At 64.9% G+C, this 27,622-nt stretch overlaps 1 protein-coding gene across 1 annotated transcript in view; it reads right to left on the reverse strand.

Annotated features, from left to right (window-relative positions):
- The window catches only part of HSPG2 (heparan sulfate proteoglycan 2), a 174,307-nt gene that overhangs the window by 105,589 nt on the left and 41,096 nt on the right, over positions 1–27,622 (reverse strand). The window contains 21 exon segments of the mRNA XM_043531753.1: positions 1,766–1,833; positions 2,501–2,559; positions 2,917–3,003; positions 3,135–3,262; positions 3,644–3,791; positions 4,917–5,113; positions 5,823–6,002; positions 6,505–6,668; positions 7,390–7,536; positions 7,943–8,094; positions 8,901–9,045; positions 9,234–9,365; positions 10,128–10,247; positions 11,248–11,538; positions 12,820–12,927; positions 13,926–14,051; positions 16,605–16,765; positions 17,291–17,349; positions 17,749–17,858; positions 25,971–26,066; positions 26,978–27,113. Of these exon segments, the coding sequence (XP_043387688.1) occupies positions 1,766–1,833; positions 2,501–2,559; positions 2,917–3,003; positions 3,135–3,262; positions 3,644–3,791; positions 4,917–5,113; positions 5,823–6,002; positions 6,505–6,668; positions 7,390–7,536; positions 7,943–8,094; positions 8,901–9,045; positions 9,234–9,365; positions 10,128–10,247; positions 11,248–11,538; positions 12,820–12,927; positions 13,926–14,051; positions 16,605–16,765; positions 17,291–17,349; positions 17,749–17,858; positions 25,971–26,066; positions 26,978–27,113 (2,814 nt within the window).

A 27,622-nucleotide genomic window follows, 5' to 3' on the forward strand; every position in this document is an offset into this window, starting at 1 on the left:
ACCACGCTGTGCCACACCGAACCACGCAGTGCTGGGCCACACTGCACCGCACTGCACAGCACCGCGCTGGGCCACACTGCACCACACAGCGCTGGGCCACACTGCACCGCACCGCGCAGCACCGCGCTAGGCCACACCGCACCACGCAGCTCTGGGCCACACTGCACCGCGCAGCACCACGCTGTGCCACACCGAACCACGCAGTGCTGGGCCACACTGCACTGCACCGCGCAGCACCGCGCTGGGCCACACCGCACCACACAGTGCTGGGCCACACTGCACCGCACCACACAGCACCACGCTAGGCCACACTGCACCACACAGCGCTGGGCCACACTGCACCGCACCGCACAGCACCGCGCTAGGCCACACCGCACCACGCAGTGCTGGGCCACACTGCACCGCACCGCACAGCACCGCGCTAGGCCACACCGCACCACGCAGTGCTGGGCCACACTGCACCGCACCGCACAGCACCGCGCTGGGCCACACCGCACCACGCAGCGCTGGGCCACACTGCACCGCACCGTGCAGCACCGCGCTGTGCCACACCGAACCACGCAGCGCTGGGCCACACTGCACCGCACCGCACAGCACCGTGCTAGGCCACACCGAACCACGCAGCACTGGGCCACACTGCACCGCACCGCACAGCACCGCGCTGGGCCACACCGAACCACGCAGCGCTGGGCCACACTGCACCGCACTGCACAGCACCGCGCTGGGCCACACCGAACCACGCAGTGCTGGGCCACACTGCACCGCACCGTGCAGCACCGCGCTAGGCCACACCGCACCACGCAGCGCTGGGCCACACTGCACCGCACCGCGCAGCACCACGCTGTGCCACACCGAACCACGCAGTGCTGGGCCACACTGCACCGCACCGCGCAGCACCGCGCTGGGCCACACCGCACCACACAGAGCTGGGCCACACTGCACCGCACCGCACAGCACCACGCTAGGCCACACCGCACCACGCAGTGCTGGGCCACACTGCACCGCACCGCACAGCACCGCGCTGGGCCACACCGAACCACGCAGCGCTGGGCCACACTGCACCGCACCGCACAGCACCACGCTAGGCCACACCGAACCACGCAGCAGCTGGGCCACACTGCACCGCACTGCACAGCACCGCGCTGGGCCACACCGAACCACGCAGCACTGGGCCACACTGCACCGCACCGTGCAGCACCGCGCTGTGCCACACCGAACCACGCAGTGCTGGGCCACACTGCACCGCACCGTGCAGCACCGCGCTGTGCCACACCGAACCACGCAGTGCTGGGCCACACTGCACCGCACCGCACAGCACCGCGCTAGGCCACACCGCACCGCGCAGCGCTGGGCCACACTGCACCGCACCACACCGCACAACACCAAACCACACAGCCCCATATTGCACTGTACCACACCGCACCATATTAAATTGTACCATGCAACGCCACACCTCACCACACCGTACTTCACTGCACCAGACCATAGAGTATCACACTGTACTGCACCATATCGCACCACACAGCACGGCATCACACTACACTGCACTGCAACACACCGCACACCTTCAAACTGCATAGCCCCGTACTGCACTGTACCACACTGCACTGTACTGTACCATACTAAACCATATTGCACCGCGCCACACACCCGTACTGCACTGCACCAGACCATCGAGTATCACACTGTACCATGCCGTACTGCACCGCAGGGCACCGCACAGCACCGCACCGCACAGCACCGCACCGCACAGCACCGTACCTACCTTACAGCGGCAGGAGCCTCCTGTGGAGTCACTGCTCCCCCGCTTGTCACACTTCATGAACTCCTGGGCTGGGGAAGCAGAGGGGTTTGCAGCCAGTCAGACACTCACCCAACCTCCAACCCACTCGTCTCCCGCTACCACGCCGTGGGGCAGCCCTGGCTGCTTGGCACTGGCTGGTCTCTGTGCAGCCAGGGGCACCGGAGCGGGATGGGGCCACGGCACTATTCAGCAGCTGCAGTGCCCATCGCGCCCTGGGGAGTTCTGGGTCCAGATAAGATCATGAGGGGATGGAGTGAGGGGGCTGGGCGTCGCCAGCAGGGGCTCCCTCAAGGGTCACAGTGATTCTGTCCTGCCCCACTGATGGCTCCCAAACCCAAGGCTCAAGGCTATGGCGTAGGGGTCTCGGTACGCATGGCTCAGGAGCCAGGCACGGCAGGGCCCAGTTTGGGGGCTCCCCCAAGGGCAACGTGATGTTTGCAGAGGCCCTGCCCAGAGAAAAGATCCAGACTGTCGATCTCCTCATTGAGGGGCTGGGCAGGACCCTAGGGATGGCTGTGGGTCCCCAGCAGAGCCCACAGCACCCCCAGGAAGGCTCCAGGCACAGCCCCTGCCTGAGGCGAGGGACGAGGCTGAGGTCTCTCTCCCAGGATGCCAATGAGCAGCGCAGGGAATGAGACCAGCGCAGTGCCAAGGTCCGGGGGCACTTACTGGCAGAGGGCACACGGGGGTACTCACCGGTTGTCACACACCTCCCGCCCGGCTGCATGGGGTTCCCTTCGTAGCCACGGGCACAGCTACAGGGGAATTGAGAGAGATGCCGGGTCAGACAGGCCCGCCTGGAGCAAGGCCATGGATGTCCCCTCTATAGAGCAGGTTCCCTGACCCCCGACTTCCCAGAGGGCACCCATCCATCTCCCACTGCGGGAGAGCTCTCAGAGTGTCCTGTTCCCCATGGGCTCCCCCGGTCCATGCCAACCCCTGCCCTTCTCCCTCCCATGGAGCCAGTGCCATCCCTGCTGCCCATCCCCCCGCACACCAGGCCCAGCAGGCCCCCTCAGCTTACCCCTCCCTGCAGCCTTCCCCATCGAGGAGAACGCCCCAGTGCCCTGGGCTAACATCCCCCCTGCTCCCCCAGTGCCTCAGGGACCCACCTCTCACAGCGCCGCCCCGTGTACCCCGGGGCACAGTCGTCACACGTGGCCTGCCCGTCTGTGTCCAGGAAGCACGTGTTGGAGAACCTGCAGGCAGCAAAGCAGAGACGGTTAGCGCCCTGCGTGCCCCCGGAGAGCACGGAGCCAGGCACAGAGCAGCCCAGCAACAGGGCACCCATGCCCTGCGAGCCACGGGGCGGTGCGCTCCCAGCACTCACCTGCGCGCGGAGTCAGTGTAGGGGCAGGGGCAGGCCCGGCAGGCCGTGGCGTTGCCCCTGGTGGCATCTCCGAAGAAGCCAGGTTTGCACTTGTTACACTGAGGCCCCTCTGTGTTGTGCTGGCAGTTCTGGGGGAGGGAGGAGGTGGGTCATTGAGGCTCCAGGAAGCTGCAAGGGGCACGGTGCCTGCAGCAGGCAACGCCACCCGCACTGTGCAGCACCGCACCCTGAACAAGGGAGCACCGGCCCGCTCCCCACAGTGACTCCCCTCTGCGCTCAGATGCCCCAGCATGCACTGGACTGGGCATGTCATGGGTGGCACTGACCATCCACGGTCTACCTGGCATTGCCCCGGGAATAGGTCCGGCCAGCACATGCCCTAGAGGAGAGAGCCCAGGAGTGGGCGATGCACAGAGTCCCGCTCCATCCCGCTTGGCGTCTGCCCCTCCCCTCCCGTCACTAGGGGATGCCAGGTTGTAGCCAGGCAGTAGCCAGGCCCTGTTCCTTACCAGACAGTAGCCGAAGACCCGGTCACAGGAGCTGGAGTGCCCGTGGCAGTTGCAGCCGGAGCAGGTGCCGAGGTAGGGGCCCTCGGGTACCCGCTCAAAGCGGGCATCGCACCTCTCGCAGGACAGGCCCAGGTAGCCGATGGGGCACCTGGAAGGAAGCAGGAGGAGCTGGCCGCAGGGAGTGGGACAGTCCCAGGCTACGGAAAACCCAGGGCTCAGCTGACGTTCCCCTTGGAGATCCGGCAGGCCCAGGGTGCTGCATCCCATCCGGGATGGAGCCTGAGCCAGGACAGAGCACAGGGGGTGATGGCGGCAACAGACGGGTCTCCACAGTGGGGGAGGGGAGCCAGCCGGAGTGGTCCCCTCCCCACTCACTAGGGGCTGGGGAGAGCAGGCTGGTCCTTGGGGTGAACAGAGGGCTCCCCTGCCAGAAAGACAGCTGTAGCCTGCTCCCTGCAGCTCCAGCGGGGCCCATGGATCATGCCCTGGGGCAGTTGCCCTTCCTTAGTTCGGGACTGGGATGCTCCAGAGCTGAGGGTCCAGCACAGTCCCCAGTGCTTCCCCACAGCGCCCTCCTGCTTCCCCGCAGCACCCTCCTGCTTCCCCGCAGTGCCCTCCTGCTTTTTCGCAGCACTCTTCCCGATTTAGTTGGGGTTGGTCCTGCTTTGAGCAGGGGGTTGGACTAGATGACCTCCTGAGGTCCCTTCCAACCCTGGTATTCTATGATTCTGTGATTCCCTGCAGGGCCCTCCTGCTTACTCGTTGAGCCATGGCACACAAGGGGGACCCATGGCACATAGGGGGGACCCGCAGCAGATGCTGGGGAACTGCGTCAGGCCCTGGGGGACCCACAGCACGTACTGGGAAACCCTTGGCACACAGTGGGGACCCATGGCATGCAGGGCAGACCCGCATCAGGTACTGGGGGACCCGCATCAGGTACTGGGGGGACCTGCAGCATGCAGGGGGGACCCGCGTCAGTCACTGGGGGACCCATGGCAAGCAGGGGGGACCCATGGCAGGCACTGGGGGATCCACAGCACGCAGGGGGGTCCGCAGCACAGCAGCAGGGGCCCAGCCCTGTCACAAGGAAGCACGCCGAGTTTGGGCCCCGGCCTTGTTGCAGCAACGGTACGTCCCGGCTACACAGTGCCCGGAGGGAAGAGAGACACCAGCCAGCCCACGGCTCCTTGAGCCCAGAATGTTGGGGCCCTGAGCTTCCTAGGAAGCAGGAGACTCCCCCCACCCAAGCCGGGCAGTTTCCTGATGGCACCTGCACTCCTCGACGCCCTGCGCCATGCCCTGGCTAGTGAGCTCCATGGTGGTGGTGTCCATGGCGATGTCGCTCAGCCCTACGCTCGCCATCTTGTTGTCGTAGACTGTCTGCACCAGGATGCTCTCCAGGTTCTGCAGGGCCAGGAGCAGCGTCTCTCGGCTCACCGGGGCACCCGACTCGTGCTGCCAGTTCTCCTGGGAAAGGCCCAGGGGAGGGACAATGTCGCATTCGCCCCCCGAGTGCATGCCGGGAACGCAGGGCAATATGGACCGGGGGAGGGGCATCCCAGCACTGCACTCAGAGGACCAGGCACACAGCAGCTCCAGATGCCCGTTCATGGCTCTGACAACCACACTGGATGCAACCTACCATGTCCGCATACCTCTTCCCCAGTGACTGGAGAGCAAGGGAATCCCCTGGCATGTGTTCCTGGCAATAAGGGGCCAGGAAGGAGCTGGTGGAGAAAGCCAAGGCAAACTTTGTTTCTCCTGAGGGCATCATGCCCAGTGCGGGACAGCCTAGCTAAGGAGCTCAGGACAAGTGGCGGGTCTCAGCATCCCGTCTCCTTCACCCCAGCTTCCCGCTGCCTTTGCCTGCCCTGGAGCTGCCAACAGGCGTCCAAGGGGCAGTTGGTGAGCCACAGAACGAGCCTCGGTCGCCCAGCCGGGCCTGCCTCCCGCCGCTGCAAGGGGCCAGCCGGGCATGGCAGGGTCAGCCGGCGTGAGCAGCAGATCAGCACCCACCGCACGGTGCGAGAGCCCTACTGGAAGCCAAGTGAGTGGGCTGAACGCCACCCCAACCCATGCTCATCGGCTCGGGCAGCTGAGAGAGCATGCTGCCAGGGACGGAGGCCCCCAGCCCTCCCTGGGCACGTGGGGCCAGCTGCCTCTCCAGCAGACCCACCTCTGTGAAATGAATCTGGCGCCGGTTGATGACCGATGGCTGGGTGGGCACCTGCACCCGGTAGATGAGCTTCTGCCCATTCCCCACAATCACCACGCTGGATTTCTGCACGGGCTCCGACTGGCCGCGCGCTAGTCCATAGCGCACCTGGAAGCTGAGGTACCCGCCGTAGGAGTCCACCTGCAACCAGCGACAGAGCTCAGGTCAGCGTGCAGCCGGGAGCTGGCAGCCCCAGGGGAGTCCTGCAAGCCCTGCAAAGAACCCAGAGACGGTCCCTCCACCTGCCAGCCCCTCCCTCGCCCTCCACAGGGCCTCAGGCCACCATGGCGCCCCTCGTGTGTAGCCAGCCAGCAGGGGGCGCTCCTGGGGCGTGGGCAGGGTACAGCCAGAGGCCTCGCCCCTGTTCTAACCCCACGTGAGGCTGCTGCTGGCTGCGTGTCTGGAAGGGTCCCTCTGTTCTCCAACACCAGCCAGGCCGCAAAGTCGCCAGGCCCCTGGGGACGCGGCACTGGGCTGCCATGCGCAGTGGCACCGTTCCTGCCCCAGAGGCCCCCAGCAGAGCAGGCACTTCCCTGTGCCCTAGATGGTGCCAGCGGAGGGATGGGCTACTCCACTTGCCACCTCCCCTCCCAGGCTGCTGTCCCCTCCCCACCCAAGGGTCTGCCCAGTCCCGGCCCTTCACCTTGTTGCCCAGGAATTGGCTAGGCAATGTCCAGAAGGAGTTCTGTGCCAGAAACCTCCTGGACAGGTCCACGAGCTGGAACTCCTGCAGGGCGGGGTCGATCTGGAGCTGTGTGGAGGAGAGGGGCAGCGTCCCCAGCTGCGCTGGCGTTGTCACATTCACCCCTGGCCAGGAGGAGGAAAGGCTTAGCGCCCCCTGCTCCCAGCACAGCGCTCACCCACACAGAAAGGGGCAGGGCTGCATGGGGAGACGGCTGCTGCGAGGGGCCCCGCAACAAGACCTGCTGCCCTCCCTCAAGCCCCCCTGTGCCCCCAGAGCTGAGCTGTGGCTGATGAGACCCCTCTGGTCTGGCTGCCAGAGTGAGTCTGTGGAATAGCTCTGCATTTGTCCTTGGCCCATCACAAGGGCACCTGCTGCACAAGCCAGGGACCAGAGTGGGGCCTGATTGGCCAGGAGTCAGCTTAGAGGAAACTCTCCAGCCACAAGGGCCCTACCAACCCGTCCACCCCAGCCCTGTCTGCAGCCAGCCACTCTGGAGGCCATTCCACTAACTGCTAGTTAACCTGCTTTCCAAGCTGGGCAGCCAACCTAAGCCGCACTTCCAAGGCCCACGCCAGCCCTCCTAGGCCAGTCTGTGCAGCAGCAGGGGGCCGCAGCCCTCAGCACCACGCCTGAGGCTAGGCCAACTCGGTGGGCTCACACTCCTGGCGGGGGGCATTCCTCCCAGGGAGACGTGCTTCCCAGCTGGGAAACCACAGCCAGACTCTCGCCCTGGCAAAGCCACAGGGCAGTAACCATGGCCCAGAGAGCAAGAGGGCATGTTGCATGGCAGGGCCCGGCTAGTATTGGCAGCTGTATCGGCAGTTACCCTTCCCGGCCCCTCACCCTTGAAGTCCTCAGGCGTGTCAAAGCGCAGGCGGATCTTGTCCCGGTAGCGGCTGGTGCCTTGGCAAGCCGTGGTGATGCCAAAGCAGAAGCAGGCCAGGCATTTGGAGGTACCTTCAACATGGAAGTGTCCTTCGGGGCAGGGACCTGCCGGGAAACGAGGGAGACCACGATAGGCCCTGGCGCCCTGGGGGCGCAGAGCGGACCTGGCTGCACGTCCCTGCCGGTGCCACAGCGCCCCACGCGGGAATAGGGTGGGGCAGGCAGGTGCCATGGAAGCCATGGCGGGGGTGACGGCACCGTCACTGACCAGGAACCTCCGGCCCCACCTGGAAAATTTCTCACCCAGGTGAGCCCCAGACGCCAGTCGGCTCCCAATTCCTGCCCGTCCTGCTTCCCCATCCAGGCTCAACCCCCCCTTCCCCAGGGGCTGCGAGGCCACAGCTGGGGAGGTCACAGACCAGCGAACCAAGCCCCCAGGCCCTGCGCTCACTGGCCAGGTCTGAGGCTGGCAGAACTGGCAGGGAGGGCGGGTGTTGGGCCCCAGACTCACCACGCTGGGGCGTGAGGCTCAGCACACCATCGGGGATCCCGAATACCATGCCCCGGGCATTGATGGCTTCACAGGTGTAGGCCCCCTGGTCGGCCTCCTTCACATCCCGGATGGTCAGCATCCCGTGGCCGTTCTCGCTGCTTATGGACACTCTGGGGAGGGGAGGAAGGGCAGTGCCCACAAGTCCCAATGGAGGGAGCCCTGGCAAAAGGGTCCCATGTGCTGCAGAGCCCCTCACACCAACCTCCCACTGCATTTCCACTGCAATGCCCCTCTCCCACTGCAGAGCCCCCCACATGCTGCAGAGCCCCTCATGCCAACCCACCACTGCACCACCACTGCAGAGCCCCTCACACCAGTCCCCACTGTGACTCCACTGCAATGCAAGACTCCACTGTGACTCCCCCACTGCAGAGCTCCTACTCGACTGCAGAACCCCCCATGAGCTGCAGAGCCCCTCCTCCACTGCTGAGCTCCCACACGCACTGCAGAGCCCCTCACGCCAAATACCACTGCACCTTCACTGCAACACCCCCTCCCACTGCAGAGCTCCTCATGCCAACCCCCACTGCACAACCCCTCCCCCCAGAAGAGCCCCCCACATGCTGCAGAGCCCCTCATGCCAACCCCCACTGCACCTCCACTGCAGAGCCCCTCCCCCACTGCAGAGACCCTCACATTAATCCCCACTGTGACTCCACTGCAATGCCCCTTCTCCACAGCAGAGCCCACACACACTGCAGAGCCCCTCACGCCAACTCCCCCACTGCATTCCCCCTGCAACACCCCTCCCCCACTGCAGAGCCCACACACACTGCAGAGCCCCTCACGCCAACTCCCGCACTGCATTCCCCCTGCAACACCCCTCCCCCACTGCAGAGCCCACACACACTGCAGAGCCCCCTTCTGCAACCACATTCCCCGCTCCCTGGGGTGTCCTGGGCCACCCCCAGCCTACCTCCTGTTGGCAGGGATGTGCCCCCAGTTGAGTCTCCAGGTGATGATGGGGGTGGGCACACCGACGGCCACACAGCGGAAGCGCACTGTCTGCCCGGGGGTGGCCTGCACGGACTCCTCGGGGGGCGTGATGACTTGTGGCGGTGCTAGGGGGAGGAACCAGGTGAGGCAGGCAAGCGTCCCCCACCCCGGGCCTAGGCTGCCCCACAGCAGCTCCAAGGGGAGGGCTCGCCCACCCCTCCTTGGAAGGCAGAGACCCCTCTGCCAAGGCAGCTGGCTGAGCCCACCCCTCACCCCCTGTGGGCCCCACAGCCCACCCCATGCCTGCACTCACTGCAGCCGACCTCGTCGGAGCGGTCGGGGCAGTCGGCCTCCTCGTCACACTGGTAGCTGGCCGGGATGCAGGTGCGGCTGGACACACAGATGAACTGGTCGGGGCTGCAGGTGTCGCCGGGGCCCTTGGTGGCTGGGGGGCATGCGACGAGGGGGTTAGTGGGCATAAGCCTGCGAATGCTTGGCCATACTCCCCCACCTGACCAGCATCGCCCCCTGCCCAGCTGGCATGACCCCCCCGCCTGACCAGCATCGCCCCCTGCCCCCGCCTACCAGCATCCCCCTCTTCCACCCAGCTCAGCCAGGGCCAGGCACATGCACACCGCTGGCCAGCCCCCGCCGAGGACTGTCCCAGTGCCAGCTGGGAAGAGACGAATCCAGTCGGCACTGGGCCTGGGCCAGCATAGAGCTGAACCCGTGCCCAGCCCACAGGAAGCTGTTACGAGTCCCTGCCAGCAGGTGGCACCCATGGGCACCCTGCTCTCCTCTGCCATCCCACCGGAGGGCAGCAGCTCGGGCTGACCCGGCTTCAGCTGGCATCGTGTGCGGGTGCAGGCAGCTCCTCTGGCCCCGGGACACAGCGCGCCGGCTGAGTGAGAGGCAACAAGGGGCAAGCCGTGCTCTTCTCCCACGCAGCATCCTCGCCTCGGCCCCAAGCCCCACCAGCCAGAGCCCCCAGCCCCAAGGGTCTCCGGGGAGTCACCAGACGGCTCCATTGCTCCTCCCTGGCCGGCCTCCTTCGCACCTGGAGGTCAGAGCCACAGCCTGGGCCGTTTCCAGGGGCAGCAGGGAGCAGCCCGGAGCTGTCCTGGGTGCCCTGGGGGCTTCAAGGAGCCAGGCTGGGGAGCTGGGCAGGGCCCGGGGAAGGCAGGGTGGCTCTCGCCGGCACACTTACGGCAGTCCACCTCATCGGAGCCGTCCACGCAGTCGTTGTCCCCGTCACACCGCCACAGCTTGAGCGCGCAGTGCCCGTTCCGGCACTTGAACTCGTTAGGCTCGCACGGGGTAGGGGTGCCTGTCGGGCAGGGAGATCCGTCAGGGCACGGCCTGGGCCCCGACTGCATCAGCGCTGCCCGTCCCCCCGCACCGTGTCACGGGAGAGACCCTCCCCAGTGCTGCCCGTCCCCCCGCGCTGCCCGTCCCCCCGCACCGTGTCACGGGAGAGACCCTCCCCAGCGCTGCCCGTCCCCCCGCACCGTGTCACGGGAGAGACCCTCCCCAGCGCTGCCCGTCTCCCCGCACCGTGTCAGGGGAGAGACCCTCCCCAGCGCTGCCCGTCCCCCCGCACCGTGTCACGGGAGAGACCCTCCCCCGCGCTGCCCGTCCCCCCGCACCGTGTCACGGGAGAGACCCTCCCCAGCGCTGCCCGTCCCCCCGCACCGTGTCACGGGAGAGACCCTCCCCAGCGCTGCCCGTCTCCCCGCACCGTGTCAGGGGAGAGACCCTCCCCAGCGCTGCCCGTCCCCCCGCACCGTGTCACGGGAGAGACCCTCCCCAGCGCTGCCCGTCCCCCCGCACCGTGTCACGGGAGAGACCCTCCCCAGTGCTGCCCGTCCCCCCGCGCTGCCTGTCCCCCCGCACCATGTCACGGGAGAGACCCTCCCCAGCGCTGCCCGTCCCCCCGCGCTGCCCGTCCCCCCGCACCGTGTTACGGGAGAGACCCTCCCCAGTGCTGCCTGTCCCCCCGCACCGTGTCACAGGAGAGACCCTCCCCAGCGCTGCTCCCATCCCCCCGCACCGTGTCACAGGAGAGACCCTCCCCAGCGCTGCTCCCGTCCCCCCGCGCTGCCCGTCCCCCAGCACCGTGTCACGGGAGAGACCCTCCCCAGCGCTGCCCGTCCCCCCGCACCGTGTCACGTGACAGACCCGCCCCCAGCGCTGCACAGGGACCCGATTCCCCAGTAATGATCCGTCAGCCAATTGCGGGAGCCATCCGAGCCGAGGGCCATGTCTGCTAGCCTGGCTGTTCTTTTGCTGCCCCTCCTGGCCCGGTCCAGCCCCCTCACGCCCCCTACCGCAGCTGAGCTCGTCGCTCCCGTCCAGGCAGTCCCGCTCGCCGTCGCACAGGTAGTCCCGGGGGATGCACTGCTTGTTGGAGCAGACGGCTTCATCCCGGCGGCAGGGGCGCTGCTCCAGGGGGTGCCGAATCGGCGGGTGCTTGGGGGTGACGAGCCGGGGGGGCGTGGTGGCCGGCACCCTCCTGGTAGTGATCATGGGCGTCGAAGGGGAGGTTGTGGGTGTCCGGGTGGTGGCTGGCTGAGCAGTGGTGATGGGCAGGGGTGGTAAGGTCACCACTTCCTGCCGATCTGGGACCAGACAGAGAGAGCATTAGAGACCAGAGAGAAACGGGCTGAGAGCCAGGGCCAGGTGGCAGGGAATCCAGCTCTGGGACCTGAGATCCTGGGCTCGGCCGGGCCAGGCAGGGGATCCAGCCCTTGGATCTGAGATCCTGGGCCAAGCCAGCAGGGGAACTGGGGATCCAGCCCTGGGATCTGAGATCCTGGGCCAGGCCAGGCCAGGCAGGAGATCCAGCCCTGGGATCTGAGATCTGGGCCAGGCTGGGCAGTGGAGCTGGGGATCCAGCCCTGGGATCTGAGATCCCGGGCCAGGCTGGGCAGGGGAGCTGGGGGCAGGGAATCCAGCCCTGGGATCTGAGATCCTGGGCCAGGCCAGGCCAGGCAGGGGATCCAGCCCTGGGATCTGAGATCTGGGCCAGGCCGGGCAGGGGAGCTGGGGGCAGGGAATCCAGCCCTGGGATCTGAGATCCTGGGCCAGGCCAGGCCAGGCAGGGGATCCAGCCCTGGGATCTGAGATCCTGGGCCAGGCCAGGCAGGGGAACTGGGGATCCAGCCCTGGGATCTGAGATCTGGGCCAGGCTGGGCAGCGGAGCTGGGGATCCAGCCCTGGGATCTGAGATCCTGGGCCAGGCTGGGCAGCGGAGCTGGGGGCAAGGAATCCAGCCCTGAGATCTGAGATCTGGGCCAGGCCAGGCCAGGCCAGGCAGAGGAGCTGAGGGCAGGGATCCTATATCAAAGGCCAGGGACACTAAGGAAGGTATCTGTGAACAGGAGAGCCAGGCTGGCTACCCAGGGTTCAGCTGGAAGGAGGGGCAGCGACCAGGAAGGCAGCCAGGGCATGCAGCGCCGGCAGGAGTGGGATCCAGCCTTAGGGAACGGGGATTCCATGGCCGGGGGCACAAGACTTTACTAGTTCGCTCCCATCCAAGCTCAGCTGCCTGGCCTGGGGTCATGGCAGCATGGAGGTCCCACAGCAAGGACTGGCACTGCTGGGCCCTGGGCCCTTTGCTAGCATTGGGATGCCCCTGGCAGTCTGAGGGTGTCCCTGGCACATACACGCTGGGAGGGCTTGTGAGCAGAGCATGCCCATGGGAAGAGGCTTCACAATACACATGCCCCCTCCCCAGCCCACTGGCTTTCCAGCTAGTGCCCAGGCAAGGGGCAGCGCCTGGCTGTGCCCAGGGCTGTCCTGACAGTTGGCCCTTTGGAAGCCTAGGCAAGGGGTGCCCAGCCTCTCCCCCAACAGCAGCGGGTGGCGAGGGAAAGTCCTGGGGCCCCCAGGCTCCCTACCGCAGCCGTGCTCATCGGAGCCGTCCCTGCAGTCAGGGCTGCGGTCGCAGCGGTAGGCCAAGGGCAGGCACTCCCCAGTGCCGCACCGGAACTCCTCGCTGGGGCACTCTGCAGGGGACGGGGGGCGGGGGGGGATCAGCTAGTTCCCGAGGCAGCCCCCGCTCTAGGACCACGGGCGCCCGGGAGCTCCTGGCCCCTGCAGCCAGAGGCCTCCAGTTCCCAGGGGTCGAGGCAGGTCCTAGCTCACGAGGCCTCCAGGGCAAGTGCCCCCTCTCAGCTGGGCCAGCCCCACGCTCCCCAGGCCTTGGGGCAGAGGGTCTCGCTCACAGTTACAGGGGTTGTTCTGGATCTGCCATGGTGGCACAGCACGGGCTGAGCCGGGGTAGACCAGCGCTGGGGGAGCTCGGTCAGGCTGCGCAATGCACTCCCAGGGGCATCGCCTGGGACCAGCTGAGCCCGGGAGACCAGCTGGCTGTGAGCAGTCCCTCCCCCTGCCACCCCACAGGGGTCTGCTCCACTCCAGCTCTGGCCTAGAGCAGGGCAGGCAGAGGGCATGGCCTGGGCAGCAGCGCTCTCTTAGGATCACTGAGGACGGGCAGGGGCTCTACCCAGCACTGGGGGGGCTGGAGCTTCAAGTTCGAGCCCCAGCTCTCAACTTGGCTGCTCCGTGCCTCAGGTTCCCCACCTGCAAAGCGCCTTAGGGAGCATGCGGCATAATCCCTCCCACCTCCAAGGTGGGAGAGCCCCTCAACTGGAGGTGCCGGGGGTTTCTTGGGTCTCTACTGCCCATGGCTCCGTGGTCGCAGGGAGGGAGGGAGCTGAGGCCTGGAAGCTGCTGGGAGGTATTTGACCCCACCAGAGCTCCTGAGGGGGGCTCGTGCCAGGATTCCTGGCCCTCTCTGGGCTGGGGGGGCTGGATCTGTGCTGCGAGTGGTTCAGAGGGGAGGAGCTGGTTAGAGGAAGGACATACGCAGGGGGACCACTGCAGGGGAGGGGCTGGACTGGGAGGATCCAGCCAGGTCCAGGCTGCCCAGTCAATGGCCCCGCCCCCTTCAATAGCCCGGCCCCCATCTGTAGCCCCGCCCCTGCCCGCTCCCGGCACCTACCGCAGTCCAGCTCATCCGACATGTCGCGGCAGTCAGGGCGGCGGTCGCAGCGGAACTCCTTCTCGATGCACTCCCCGCTGCGGCAGGCAAACTCCTCCCCAGTGCAGGCACGCACATCCAGGGGCACTGCAATGGGCAGGAGTCAGAGCCACGGGACCCCCAGGCCAGCCGGGGCCAGCGCCGTGGGGGCGAGGGGACGTGCCACTAGGGCTCCAACCCCTGGGGAAAGCTCCCAGCCCATGGGCCAGGGCTCGAGGTCCAGCCCAGTTCTCTGCTGACCTTGGCCCAGCTAGCTCCTGGGATGGCAAATCCCAGCCGGATGGCTGGAGTTTGCCTGGAGCCCCTTCTCCTCTGCAGGCTCACAGGGGGCCCCCCAGAGCTCCACTCACTGCCACCCCACCCCCAGGGACGCCCTACGCTGCCTCCTCCCGCCTCCCCAGACTCACCCAGCTGCACTGAAATCCCCTCGCTGCCCCCTGCCCACCCCTGCCCAACTGGGCCAGGCATGGGGTGGGATCCAGCACCAGAAACCCCGCGAGCTGCATGTTCAGGAAGCAAAACAAGCACTGCACACAGTTAGAGGCAGGCAGCAGGTACACACACCACGGGCCATATGCCATGTGACACACGCAACACATGGCAGATGCCATGTGGAACACGCCATGTGCACACGTCACGCGGCATATGCCTTGGGGCTCACATACTATGCGGCAGACATGCCATCGCACAGGGCCCACCTGACCACTGCACCTGGTGGATTTGGACTCCTGCCTGGTGGGTCCCTGCACTAACCACCCGCTCTGACCTCGATGAGTCTGCTGGGCTCAGGTGAGGGTGGGTTTGCTCGGGCCTGGGTCTGCGGGGGTCTGGGAGCAGCGCAAAATGCAGCCAGCCGGGGGCAGTGCTGTGGAGGCTGCCGGCTCCCCCACTGGAGGTAAGTACCAGTGCTCTGCAATGCCCCCCTGGTCAATCTCAGGAGCAGCACAGACAGGCTCCAGAGCTCACCTGGTCCACGAGCGAGGGGAAGGGGGCACTTGTTATTCTCCCCAGAACCCACAAGCCTCACGGGCCCATGCCCATGGTTCCCAGCCCGACAGTGAGGGCCCTGGCATGGCCCTGTGTCTCCTGGTGTGGCAGCACTGGGAAAGCAGCCATTTCCAAGTGCCTGCACAAAGGCGTCGAGCCGCAGGACAGGGTCTGTGCCAGCTGCGGGGGGTGTCACCTGCCAGGGCCCCAGCTGCAGGGCCAACAGCCAGGCATCCGCCAGCGGCACCAGAGCCACGCAAATGGCAGGCCGCCCAAAAACACACCTGGCACAGCACAGCACAGCAGGGCGCGGCACAGCGTGGGGGAACCTGGAGCCTATTGCAGGAGCCGATGGGGCATGGCCCAATCTGGGGGGCCCAGCATTGATCTGCGCTCCTAACACCAGCCGAAGGCAGGCGGGCAGCACCCCACCACGCTGGGTCACAGAGACCCTCCCGGGAGCTGGCAGCTGCCGTGGGAGGGGAAAGGAGATGTCTGCGCCCTCTCGCACAGTCCAGACCAGCTCACCCACAGGCTGGGCTTCTGGGATCTTTAATCTCTTTACTGCCAATCACTGGGGCAGGAACTGGGAACCCTGGGTGCTCGGTGGAAGGGCCTGGCACTGGGTGCAGCAGCCAACACCCAGCTCTGGAAGTCTCTTCAGGCCGAAGGTGCCCAATGACAAAACCCTGCATCCAACCAGCTTGTGCCAGTCAGCGGGGGCCCTCTAGGGTGCAAGGGGCTACAGGAAGAGCAGAGGCTGCCCCTGGGGCGCTCCCCCCGCCCCTCCCCTGGCTGCCAGTTGCACTGCAAGGCCTCCAGGTTCTCCCTGCACCTGCCGCCTCACCCTACTCACCTGGCGACTCCCTGGCAATGGGGGGAGGTGGGGTCTGGGCTGCAAGTGAATAGAAGGTTAGAGCCAGGGAGGAAGGGCCCCCCAGGCCTAAGCGCAGGCTGCCTAAGGAGTGGAGGTCTCTGGCTCGGGGCCACCTGGCTCAGCCCTGGCCAGACAGCAGCTCAGTGGACCCGCCAACACTGCCCTCCCTCCCGCCTGCCCTCCATCTGGCCCCACGGGCAGCAGGGCCATAGCCGCAGCCCCACACAGGGAGCACTGCCCCTAACCTGTCGTCTGGGCTGCCGGCCGACCCTCCCAGCAGAGCGGCCCCTGCTGTGCCGGGCGCCAGGTTCCAGCCGGGTTTGCTGGGCCTGAGCAGGGGAGCAGACAGGCTAGGGAGTCCAGAGTGAGACCAACGCACCCAGGCAACACAGTGACTGCAGACAGACCGATGGACACAGCCCATGGATGCCCAGGGAGCAGTCCGGTTCTATAGGACAGCGACCAGAACCAGTCCTGTCCTGTCCACGCAGGCCAGGCCAATCTGTCCCAGGCCCTCTGAGCCACTGTGGGGTGAACCACACAGACAGACCGGCCTTGGGCCCATACCATGCCCATCGCGGGCACAGGCCCCACCCCACATTTAGTCTGCCAGTCGCCAGGGCTCAACTGCTGGGGAGGGGGCCTCCTGCATGCCCAGGATCTGTTCTAAACACACTGGCAAGCTGCTGCCCCCCCGACCCCAGGCCCCCTTGGCACACTCCAACAGCGCCCAGGGCAGTGACCCCAGCTGGGGGTCCGGGCAGGGCCTCGCTCACCTTCCCCAAGGCGCCGGAACTGGAAGCCCTGCGTGGAGGTGACGTAGGAGGCAATGGAGCCGCTCCGGATGACGGAGTAGAGCACCTCACGGATCTCCCCCTCGTCCAGGTTCCCCTCTGAGCCCACATCCAGCTCCACAAAGACACAGCCGTCGATTTCCCTGGGGAGAGCGGGGCCAGGGCTGAATCGGGGGAGGTGTGCATGTGTGCTCCGGCACTGCTCCGCACTGGACGGAAGTAGATGCCCCTGTGTGCGTGGGTCTCCCAATTGGGATCCACCAGTCTCGTGTGTTCCCAGTTACCTCCCCCTCTACAGATAATAAAAATCCTGCTACGGCTGCGCTAAGGGGGCTGCTCCTTTCGCTCCCATGCTCAGGCCTGTTTGAAACAGCTGCAGTCCGCGGGAGGAACAGAGCCGTGACCCCCGCCCATCCCCCGCAATGTCTCCGGCTGTGGAAGGCGGCGCGGGGTGGGGTGTCCTCTCTTTGGGCATGGTGTGCGACTCCCCATGCACACTTTGGACCCTGGCGCAGGGTGCTTGGGGCACAGCCGTGCAGGGCGTGATGCTGACAGCTGGGAAAGTGCCAGCTCTCAGAGATAAATGCCCCAGGCCCAGGGGAACAGGGGACAGAAGGGCCTCCATTGCCCTCCCCACCCCGCGGCACTGCCAGGAGCACCTCACTCACTTGATGAACACCACGCTGACCACCTGCTCCCCGCCAATCTTGTAGTACTCGGACTCCAGCTGGGGAGAGAGGCAGAGAGAGCATCAGCAAGCGATACCGATGGCCGGGGGAGGCAGGGGGCGAATCCCGCAGGCAGCATGGCCTAGTAGTGAGCGCAGGGCACCATGAGCCAAGCTGCTGAGGTTCTTCACCTGACCCAGCCATCGGCTCCAGGCCCTTCCCCCACCCGAGTTTGCCCATCTATCCTAGGGACAGTGACCCTGCCTGGAAAGGGCTTTGGGGCCCAGTGGGCTATGCCACTAGAGACTGAAGCCCCTTGCGCCCAGGCTGGGCAGCAGGGGCCGACAGACCTCTGTAGTGCCGAGCAGGGGGCAGGGTTACTGCTGAGTCTGGGAGCAGCAGGGGCCAGCTTCCAGGGAGCTCTCTGGGCAGGGCCAGGTGGCAGGGTCAGGGCTCACCGTATCCACCACGGCCTCCGAAACCTCCCGGAACTCCTCCGAATTGGCATCGTCTAGGCGAGGGCTGTAGTCGATGGACTGGGTGAAATTCACCAGAGCGCGGAAGTAGACTGGGCATGTGGAGAGGAGAGACGGCCAGCGTGAGAGCAGGGCGCAGCTGAGCAGGGAGAACCAGCTCTAGGGCCCCTGCACCGACCAGCTTTACTGGCTACCTCCAGGGATCACCTTGCCCAGCCCTGTAATGCAGCCACCTCTGGGGTGGGTTGCTACAGCCACAAGACAACACAGTGCAACCGTTAGGACAGGAAGTGAGGAAGACTATGGTGTCCAGCTGAAACCTGCAGGACCCTGGGACACCAGAAGGCCCCCCGCTGGGTTAGGACCTGGCCAGGCCAATGGAGCCAACACCCTTATTCTGCCAAAAAGAGCCAAGGGGTCATTAATGACCAGCAGGGGACACGACCTGGCTGTGCTCCTTGTGCAGCGCAGCGCCCCCTGGTGCTGTGCTGAGGCACTGGCTCTAGCACTGACTGTGGTGGGAGAGCGCCCCCTACCGAGCCCCCAACACTGCCCCCAGCAGCACAGCGCCGCCCTCCCAGTGTGACATTTGCCCAACCTAGGCGGTTCCCACCTCGACCAGCCGGGACCCCCTGGGACGACGGCAGGGCAGGGGGTGGCACTGGGGAGCCCTCCCTCAGGAGTTGGCCTCCCATGCGGGCAGACGGAGCAGAGCCCTGATCATCTCCCCAGGGGCAGGCTCCACTGACGGTGGGGTGGGGTGGAGGGGGCAGGCTCAGCCTGGCTCCCGGCTGGGAAAATCCTCAGCCCCCTTTGCAAGGCCATCTGCAGCCAGCCCCGAAGTAGTCCGTGCCACAGGGGCCGGGCCCAGGTGGGAGCTCTGGGCCGGGGGGAGGGGTCTGTGGAGTCCTGCTAACTGCACCCCCGAGCTTCACACGCCTGCCGTGCCAGGAGCAGCCCCTGGCTCCCTGCATCAGGCTGCGGCTGCCAGAGCTCATCCCCCGCTCGCAGCTGCCCTGCGTCCAGCCCCGCAGGGGCCCCTCCCCAGCACCAGCTGCTCAGCTCCTTGCAGTGAGTAAACAGCAGCCCCACTCACCACCTCCCCCAGCTCCTGCAGACAGGCCAGACACCACACAGCTCCCCCACAGGCCAGCTGCTCCCAGGCCAAGGAGTCCCTGCAGCCTGACCCCCAGCACCGGAGTCCCAGGGGCAGGGTGGGAGCTCCTCCGGCATGTGGTTGCGCTCTGACTGGGCCTCTGGGCTCTGCCCACAGGGATCACCCAGCTGAGGGCAGCACTGGCTTGGCCTCCCTGAGCTGGCTCTCTGGGGCAAACACCCTAGGATGTGGGGCCGAGGGGGCACACAGCCTGGCCTTGTCAGAGAGGGGAGAGAGGCTGTGCCAGGGAAGTTACTATGCCCTGCCCTGCCCACACGCTCCACAGTGCCTTGTCGGGTATCCATAACACAGTCCCAGCCCCACCACACGCAGTGGTGATGCACCCATGGCCACCAGGGAGAAACTGGGCCCTGCCTGCTTCAGATGCCCCAGCTTGGGGTCTGACACTGGCAAACTACCCCCCAGGTACATGGCAGAGCTGGACAATCTACCCCGCTCTTCTCCAAGGAGAAAAAGGCCCGGCATGGGAGACTGGACTCCTGGGTTCTATTTCCTGTTCGGGAAGGGAGTAGGGACTAGTGGGTTAGAACTGGGGGGCTGGGAGCCAGAGCTCCTGAGTTCTTTATCCTGCTTTGGGAGGACTGTGCTCCCGCTGGAATTCTGTGCCATTGCGCAATGCAGAATTAATGTTCCCCACAGAATTTTTTTTTCATGCAGAATTTGTGATTTCAACCAAAATGCTTCCTTTTTCCTCGTGTCTGACCCTAGCTGTGCTGCCCTCCCTCCTACATTTGGGGGGTCTACCGAGTTCGCAGCCATGAAAATTGCATCACAGACCGTGAAATCTGGTCTCCCCAGCGAAATCTGGTCTCCAGCCTCCCAGCTCTGAAGGCAGCACCGCTGCTAGCAACAGCAGAAAATGAAGGGTGGCGAGCAGCCACCGCTCTGCCTCCAGCTGTCCTCTCGCTGTCTTGTTACAGACGCACGTGCTGACTGGTATTTTGAAATAAATTACCAAAATAATTGAAACTGGCCTGATTATTTAGTTTTATTTTGATAAATAAAATATGCAGAATTTTGAAATATTGTGCATATAATTTTTAATTTTTTGGCACAGAATTCCCCATGGAGTAGAGAGTGGAGTCGAGTGGGGGTGGGCTAGGGGGTCAGTGCTCCTGGGTTCTGCTTGGGGAGGGAAGTAGGACTGAGTGGATTAGAGCTGGGGAGGGTTGAAGTCAGATTCCTGGGTTTTATTCGCAGTCCTGCAACTGGGTGAATTGCTTCCCCCGAGGTGCCTTACTTTGCCCTCTATAAAGTGGGGAGAAGGATCCTGACCTGCTGGGGAGGTTGTGCAGAGCTCTGAGATCCTGGCAGGGATGGGGCAGGGTTGTCACTGTGCCCACTGGCGCTGCCTGCCCCTAGCTTGGTTCACCCTATGGAAGTGGGCGGCCAGTCTGCAAGGAGAGTCTGTTTCCTGCCCGCTAGCATGGGGGCTGGGGTGCCAGCAGGACAGCTGCAGGATACTGGAACCAGCCGGGGGCAGGGCATGGGGGGCCAGATGAGGCTTCTCGCTATCCCAGGGGCTGGGAAGGATGGAGATGGGCCCTATGCATGGGGCAGGGGCCCCTTTCAGAACGCAGCAGCTCCCCTGCAGCTGGCCAGTCAGCCCCCAACCCTTCCCAGGTGCCCCCCAGCAGCCTGGGAGACCCAGAGTCTCCTGCAGGCTGGATGGAGCTGCTCAAGGGCTGCTCCCTGGGGTGATGCCTTGTAATGTTGGCTCACAGGCCCGCACACAGAGCCAGCAGTCTCCCCACGTTCCAGGGCTGCTTCTGCTCCCAGCCAGGCCCTTCCCAGGCACAGGAGAGGCCATGCCACCAGCACCAGAGAGGGCAGTGCCAGAGAGCACTTGGGGCTACGGGTGGTGGCCCTGCCTGAAGATGGGGGCTTCCCCCATTTGCAGCGAGGTGCTGCCATTCCCTGCCCAGGTGCCCCTCCCAGAGCCCAGGGAACACAAGGGCACTTGTCAAGCACACAAAGAGCCCATTGAAAGTACCCTGTGACCACGGGGATGGCGGGCAGCCAGGGGGTGGGGTCGCCCCTCACACCCTGCCCTCCAGCACAGCTCACCCCAAAGAGCGCAGCCAGGCGGCCACCAGGAAACAGCCCTTCCTCAGCTCAGGGGGAGGGAGCATGCGGCTCACACTACAAAGCCCCTTTTCTTGCAGCATCGGGGATGGGGGTTCAGCCTGGAGCCGGCAACGCGCATCACTGGGCCTCGCTAACTACCACCAGCCCAGAGCCCAGCTCTCTGCTTGGCCACTGCTCTGCTTCTGCCAGCCCCTCAGCCTGGCCTCAGACAGGGTGATGCTCCAGCCCTCCTGCCAGGGAGCTGGGACCTCGTCACATGGGACATTTAATTCCTGCAGACGCCCTGGGGCTGGCACTGGGTGGTCGCTCTCCAAGGTGGGTCCCAGCCAGGGCCGCAGGGTGAGCCCAGGGCGTGGCTGGCTCCGGCCTGCATGGCTTCTAGAAGGCCAGATGCTGACATGCTGCTCAGCGGCCTGCGGGGACAGGGATTTCACTTGGGTGCCTCGTGGGGAGGTGGCCCGCTTCTCCCAACCAGCGCCAGGACTGACACCGAGCTGGGCCTGCTGGCCAGCTCCACAGGCTCCAGCGTGAGATTCTGGCCTGGAGCCCCCTACCACCCGCAGGACCGGTGCAGCACTATCAGGGTCAGGGCGAGCTGCCCTCCCACATTGCCCTGCCAATGTGCCCCCGGGTGCCCCTCCAGGGCCCATTGCCCAGGGGAGGGACTGAATGTCTTTTCCAGCACAGGAATCCGAGAAAGCAGTGCCAGGGCCAGACGCTTTCTAGTAAAACCCATCCTGCCCTGGGTCTCTCTGCAGCAGGTCCCAGGGCTCAGCCATGTCCCTCGCAGCAGGTATGGCCCTGGCCCTTAGCCTCCAAGCTCACTGCACCTGGGCCATAGGCTCAGGAGGGCAGCTTCAGCCCTGCCCCAGCTGGGTATGTGCCCTTGTCAGCCCCATTGGCTACCCATGGGCATCTGGGCACAAGAGCGAGAATTCAAGGGCTTTCACGTCAGACTGTGCAGCTCTCTGGCTGTACAAAAGCAGGATTGAGCACATGGGAGGTGCACACAGGGTTAAAATGAGAGTGGGCAAGCAGAGGGTGCCCATGCGAAGCCTTGCACCAGCAACACTGCCCTACAAACATGCCCAATAGCCCCAGGCAAAAGCCCAAAGAATTGTGCCCACAACCCCCAGTGCCCGGCATCAGCAGGTGCAGCCACGTGCACATGGCTGGGGCTGCGTTTGTAGCCCAGGCACTGGGAGTGGCGCGCTGGGGGGCCCTGGCTCTGGCTCAGCCCTGGGCTGGAGAGCAGCCTGCTGCAGGAAGCCCAGCCTGCTCCCTGGCTGCCCCAGCAGCCACTCGTCCTCCTTTTAAGGAGCCCTCGGTTCTCGGCTGTGCTTTGTTTGCACTTGGCTGGGGAGGGAGATGGAAAAAATGCCTCCGGCTGCGGAGCCCTCAGCTTCCTGCTGCTGCGTCCGGCGCCGGCTGAGCCACCACTCCCGGGCGCCCGCTCCGGGCTGCACGGGGCTGGGGGCTCCTGGGACAGACCTGGCTCACCATGACCTGGGGGAAGGCAGAGTCTGCCTTGGAAATCACTCCCTCCCGCCCCGGGCACTGCGCGGATGGCCCACTGCCTCGCCACACGGTGCCTGGGACCTCTGGAGCTGACAGCAGAAGCCAGCCCAGCCCTGGGCAGGCTGCTCTCGTGAGGCAGGGCACGTGGGGGGTGACACACCCAGCCCAGCGCTCGCGCTCAGCACAGACCCTGGGGCTCTCCAGCACTCCAAGCTCGCTGCCCTGGGGAGACCTCTGAGCTCATGAGCCCAGGAATGCCCTTGGCAAGGGGCAGGGTAGCCGTGGTATTACCCAGCTCACACAAAGGGGCTGTGTCCCAGAATCAGGATCAAGGCCAGGAGGCAGGTGGTGCCCCAGCATGCCCACGCCACCAGGGGAGACGGTCCGGCCATGTGACGTGGCCACAACAGTGCAACGTGCGCTTTGCCTGTGAAGGCAAAGGCCCAGGGGACAGAGAGCCCCTCTACACGGCAAGGGGAATCCAGCCTCAGCGCCGGGACCAGGTCAGCAAATTGCAGTGAGCTTGGGGTGAGCAATAAGAGTGACGGGGAGGTCGCCTGATAGGGAGAGACGGAAGGAGCTAGAGCTGGCCAGCCTGGCAAGGGAATGGGCTGGGGAGGCCAACGGTGTCCTGGGTGGGAGCTGGGGGCACAGTGCCCTGATCCCCTGCAGCACTGAGCTGTGCAGCGATGGTTTCTACTCTCCCCTCTCCTGGCTGCCGTCTGAGCACCTGGTAGCTCTGGCTGCTCACCACGTTCTCCGCCCCGCGCCCTAGCAGCCAGACGAGCACCAGGCCTCTCTCCTTTTACACAGCAGCCAATGGCGCCATCCTACAAGGGCGCTTGGGGGGGAGGGAGAGCTCAGTGGTTTGAGCATTGGCCTGCTAACCCCAGGGTTGTGAGTTCAATCCTTGAGGGGGCCATTTGGGATCTGGGGCAAAAATTGGGGATTGGTCCTGCTTTGAGCAGGGGGTTGGACTAGACGACCTCCTGAGGTCCCTCCCAACCCTGATATTCTATGATTCTATGATTCAGGCAGAGCTGGGACTAGATCTTAACGTCACGTCCATGCTCCCCTCCAGAGCCACTGACTGAACCCAGGAGTCCTGATCGCGACCATTCCACATGCAGCCCCCTGGCTAGCAGCTGAGCCACAGAGGGGCAGCTACTCCTGGAGCTAAAGGACTGGGGCTAGGAAGGCCCAGGGTTCCAGCGTGCCAGCGACCCACAATGGAGAGATCTGCCAACTGGGGTAGAAAATAAACAACCCAGCCTTCCAGCGAGGGAACCGGCTCTGCTGCTAACAGCCAGGCAGCCTGTCCCTGATGGGGCGGCCCCGGTGCCCCACACTGCGACCTGCTCCGCAGGCGGGATGCTGCTGCCCCAAGAAGCAATGGAACCACAGGGCTGGGATGGGCAGGTTCCATCTCAGCTGTTTTTCAACAGAAAACTCTGGTTTCGACTAAATGAAATTTTTCACAAGTAGCGTCAGCTGCCTGCAGAACAGGATTTTTTGTCCAAAATCCCGAAAACAACAACAGTTCAATTTGGAGAGGCTGACACGGTGCTGCCTGAGAATTGTAGTTCGCATGCTTCGTTGTCCCCATTCTCCTCTATGGGCCAGCTCCCTAGCTGGACTACAGCTCCCATGATGCACCATGGCTAGGGACTCCCATGTTGCAGAGCCTCTCTGCACTAGGAGGGGAGACCACAGTGCATCATGGGAGCTATAGTCCAACCAGGGGACCTGGCCTATAGAGGAGAACTGGAGCTTGAGAGAGCTGAACCATAACTCCCATGAGGCATTGTGGCAGCAATTCTGAATCCAAATATTTTGGCATTCACATTTTTCTCAACATGCTGAAGTTTTCTATTGACCTCCCCACCCCAGCTAGCCCAGCCTGCGCCCCCTTCCCACACGCAGCCTGGGCCCCCAAGCCCTTCACTTACTGAGGGGGGCCTCATCGTCCGGGTCAGCCACAGTCATACCTGCCAGATGGGGCTGCCCTGCTGCACCCGGTTGAGCAGGAGGAGGAAGAAGATGGAGGATGGAGAGGGACAGGACAGGAGAGAAAAAAGAGAGAAAGATGGGCAGTTACTGAGAGAGAAGAAAGAGCTACAGCCGAGGTCATGCAGGGCCAGAGCCAGCAACCCAAGAGAAAGGCCCAAAGCGACCGCTAAGCAGAAGAGGAGAGCCCCAGCCCTGACCTGAAAGCCAGGCCATCACTGCCGCACATGCTGCCTCCAACCGTCATCGCCACACAGTGCCACGCTGCCTCCTGCCACCACAGCCACACAGTGTCACGCTGCCTCCAACCGTCATCGCCACACAGTGCCACGCTGCCTCCTGCCACCACTGCCACACAGTGCCACGCTGCCTCCTCCCACCACTGCCGCACAGTGCCACGCTGCCTCCAACCATCATCGCCACACAGTGCCACGCTGCCTCCTGCCACCACTGCCGCACAGTGTCACGCTGCCTCCAACCATCATCGCCACACAGGGCCACGCTGCCTCCTGCCACCACTGCCGCACAGTGCCACGCTGCCTCCAACCATCATCGCCACACAGTGCCACGCTGCCTCCTGCCACCACTGCCACACAGGGCCACGCTGCCTCCAACCATCATCGCCACACAGTGCCACGCTGCCTCCTGCCACCACTGTCACATAGTGCCACGCTGCCTCCAACCATCATCGCCACACAGTGCCACGCTGCCTCCTGCCACCACTGCCGCACAGTGCCACGCTGCCTCCAACCATCATCGCCACACAGTGCCACGCTGCCTCCTGCCACCACTGCCACACAGTGCCACGCTGCCTCCTGCCACCACTGCCACACAGGGCCACACTGCCTCCAACCATCATCGCCACACAGTGCCACGCTGCCTCCTACCACCACCAAGCCATGGCCCTCACGGCCCCAGCAGCCAACCCTGCCTCTCTGTTATACTTGCACCCCAGCCCCACCCCCGCTGCCTCCCCCTGCCCCTCTCCCTTGCTTGTGCCACCCATGAATGGAGGCCATGCCCCAGGCAAGGGACAGGGATATGCCCGCTCACACCCATCCTGGGTAACTCCCCTGGGGTCAGAATGGATCCAGGCCTCATGATACCCCCACCTCCCTCCACACTCGGCTTAGACTCTCCCACAGGCCCCAGGCAAACAGGCAGCGTCATCGGGCCTGTTACAAGCTGCCCAGCCCAGCCCAGCCGGGGCAAGTGAGCGCTATTTGTGATGCACTGCATGCTGGGGAAGGCAGAGCAGCCCCTCAGAGCTGCCATCCAGACTTCCCAGCCCTGAGCACACCCATGACTTGCCAGCCCATTGGTGCCCACCACCAGGAAGCTGGGCCACTGTGTTGCTGCTCTTTGGTTGCAGTTTCGGCCCCGCCCACCAGCGCCCACCAGCTCCACCCCTTACCCATTGGCAAGAGCGTGACGCTCGGCGTCCGGCTGGTGGACAGCGGCACGTCGGGCAGCGCAATCCCACTGCCATTCTCCCCGCTGCCGTTGCCATCTGGAATGGAAGCAGACAGAACAGGGGCCGTGAGCTGCAGCCGCGGTGTGGGGCTCCTGGCAGCACCAGCTCCCCAGGGTCGGCTAGGGTCAGGGTCAGTCATGCCAGCGAGGAAAGGACCAAGCCCCATGCAGGGTTCCAGGCCCATCTCCCTGGCACTGAATACCCACCCCTCTTGTGAGGGAAGGCCTGGGGACCCACAGGCCACGGCCAGGCTGCTGTGGAGCTGGCCTGGTAAAAGTGGCACCTTCTTACTCAGCTCCCTGCCTGGAGGAGCAAGACCCAGAATAGGGATACTGGGCAACAGTCGCGCTCGGAGCTGGTAACACCCAGGGACAGTGCTGTGCAAACAGAGCAGGTGCCCGTCTTGTTCTCCCCCGGAACACTCCCTCCGGCTCGCAGGCCACGGCCCAGCTCCCCCTCAGGACTGCCCGTTATTGCCACGGGCATGGTGCCAGTTCACGAGCGCATGCCATAGGGAGCTCGGCCACCCACTGGGGGGGCCTGCACAGGGGCATCTGGGCCTATTCTGGCTACGGCTGGAGGGGATTTCCCTGCTGTCTGTCCCTGCCGGCTCATGAAGCCCTGGGGCCACAGGGGTGGGGGCTGGGAGGACGAGAGTCCTGCGCAGCCCCAGAACTGTTACATGGCACCTTTAGGACTTGGCGGGGCGCCCGGCACTTCCCCCCAGCACATCTCAGGGTTGCAAAGCCCCTGCCTGGGTGGGATTGTTGGCCCCATGTCCCCAGGGAGCTGGGGCACAGGGGACAGGAGAGCAGCCGTGCATTTTGGGAGCCACAGGAGCCGGCCTTGTCCCTCTCCCAGCAGGAGCAGGGGCTGTCAGTGGGGCGGGAAGCACAGATCTCAGAGCCCAGGCCAGGGAGGGCATGCTGGAGCCTCGCAGCCCCTACCTCCCGAGGCCTCATCTGCCAGCATGTCCTCGTCATCGGAGAGGTCGACATCACTCCACCAGGGTGTGCCCGCTGGGTCAGACTCTGTGTCCTCGGGAAAGGAGGCTTCGTTCAGCCCCTGGGCAGCGTGGGAGATCTGCCGGAGAGAAGCCCGGATAGCATCAGTCAGTGGCCGGCCCTTCCTCTTGGCAAACCAGAACCAGGGCTGGATCAGCTCCCACAGCACCCCTTGTGCATGAGACCCAAGGGGCAGGGTTTGAGGGTGTACCCGGCACACTGCCCCAGCATCCGCAGTGTTCCCTTGAGCAGGGGAAACTTCAGGACTTGTCTAGCTGAGGGAGAGTCACCCTCTCTCACTGCAACAATGCCCCAGGTGCCAAGCGGCGCTGGCAGGAATGCAGTCACTTCCCTGGCACTCAGTTCAGCCACACAGGCTGGGGTGGCTCTGTGCAGCTGCCTGGATGCAAGCACAGCCGAGGCCCGACAAGGCTGCCCCAGCCACTTGGCTTGGCTCCACCCGGCGTCGAGCGCAGGAGGCGACACCGGATAGCGCCCAGGCCCCTTTGTCGGCTGCTCTACGAGTTACGATTGCTGCATTCTGCCCTGTGTCTGACCCACACCCCGCTTTGGCCACGTGCAGCAGGG

This window comes from Chelonia mydas, chromosome 18, assembly GCF_015237465.2.
Source record: "Chelonia mydas isolate rCheMyd1 chromosome 18, rCheMyd1.pri.v2, whole genome shotgun sequence".
Classification (NCBI taxonomy): Eukaryota; Metazoa; Chordata; order Testudines; family Cheloniidae; genus Chelonia; species Chelonia mydas.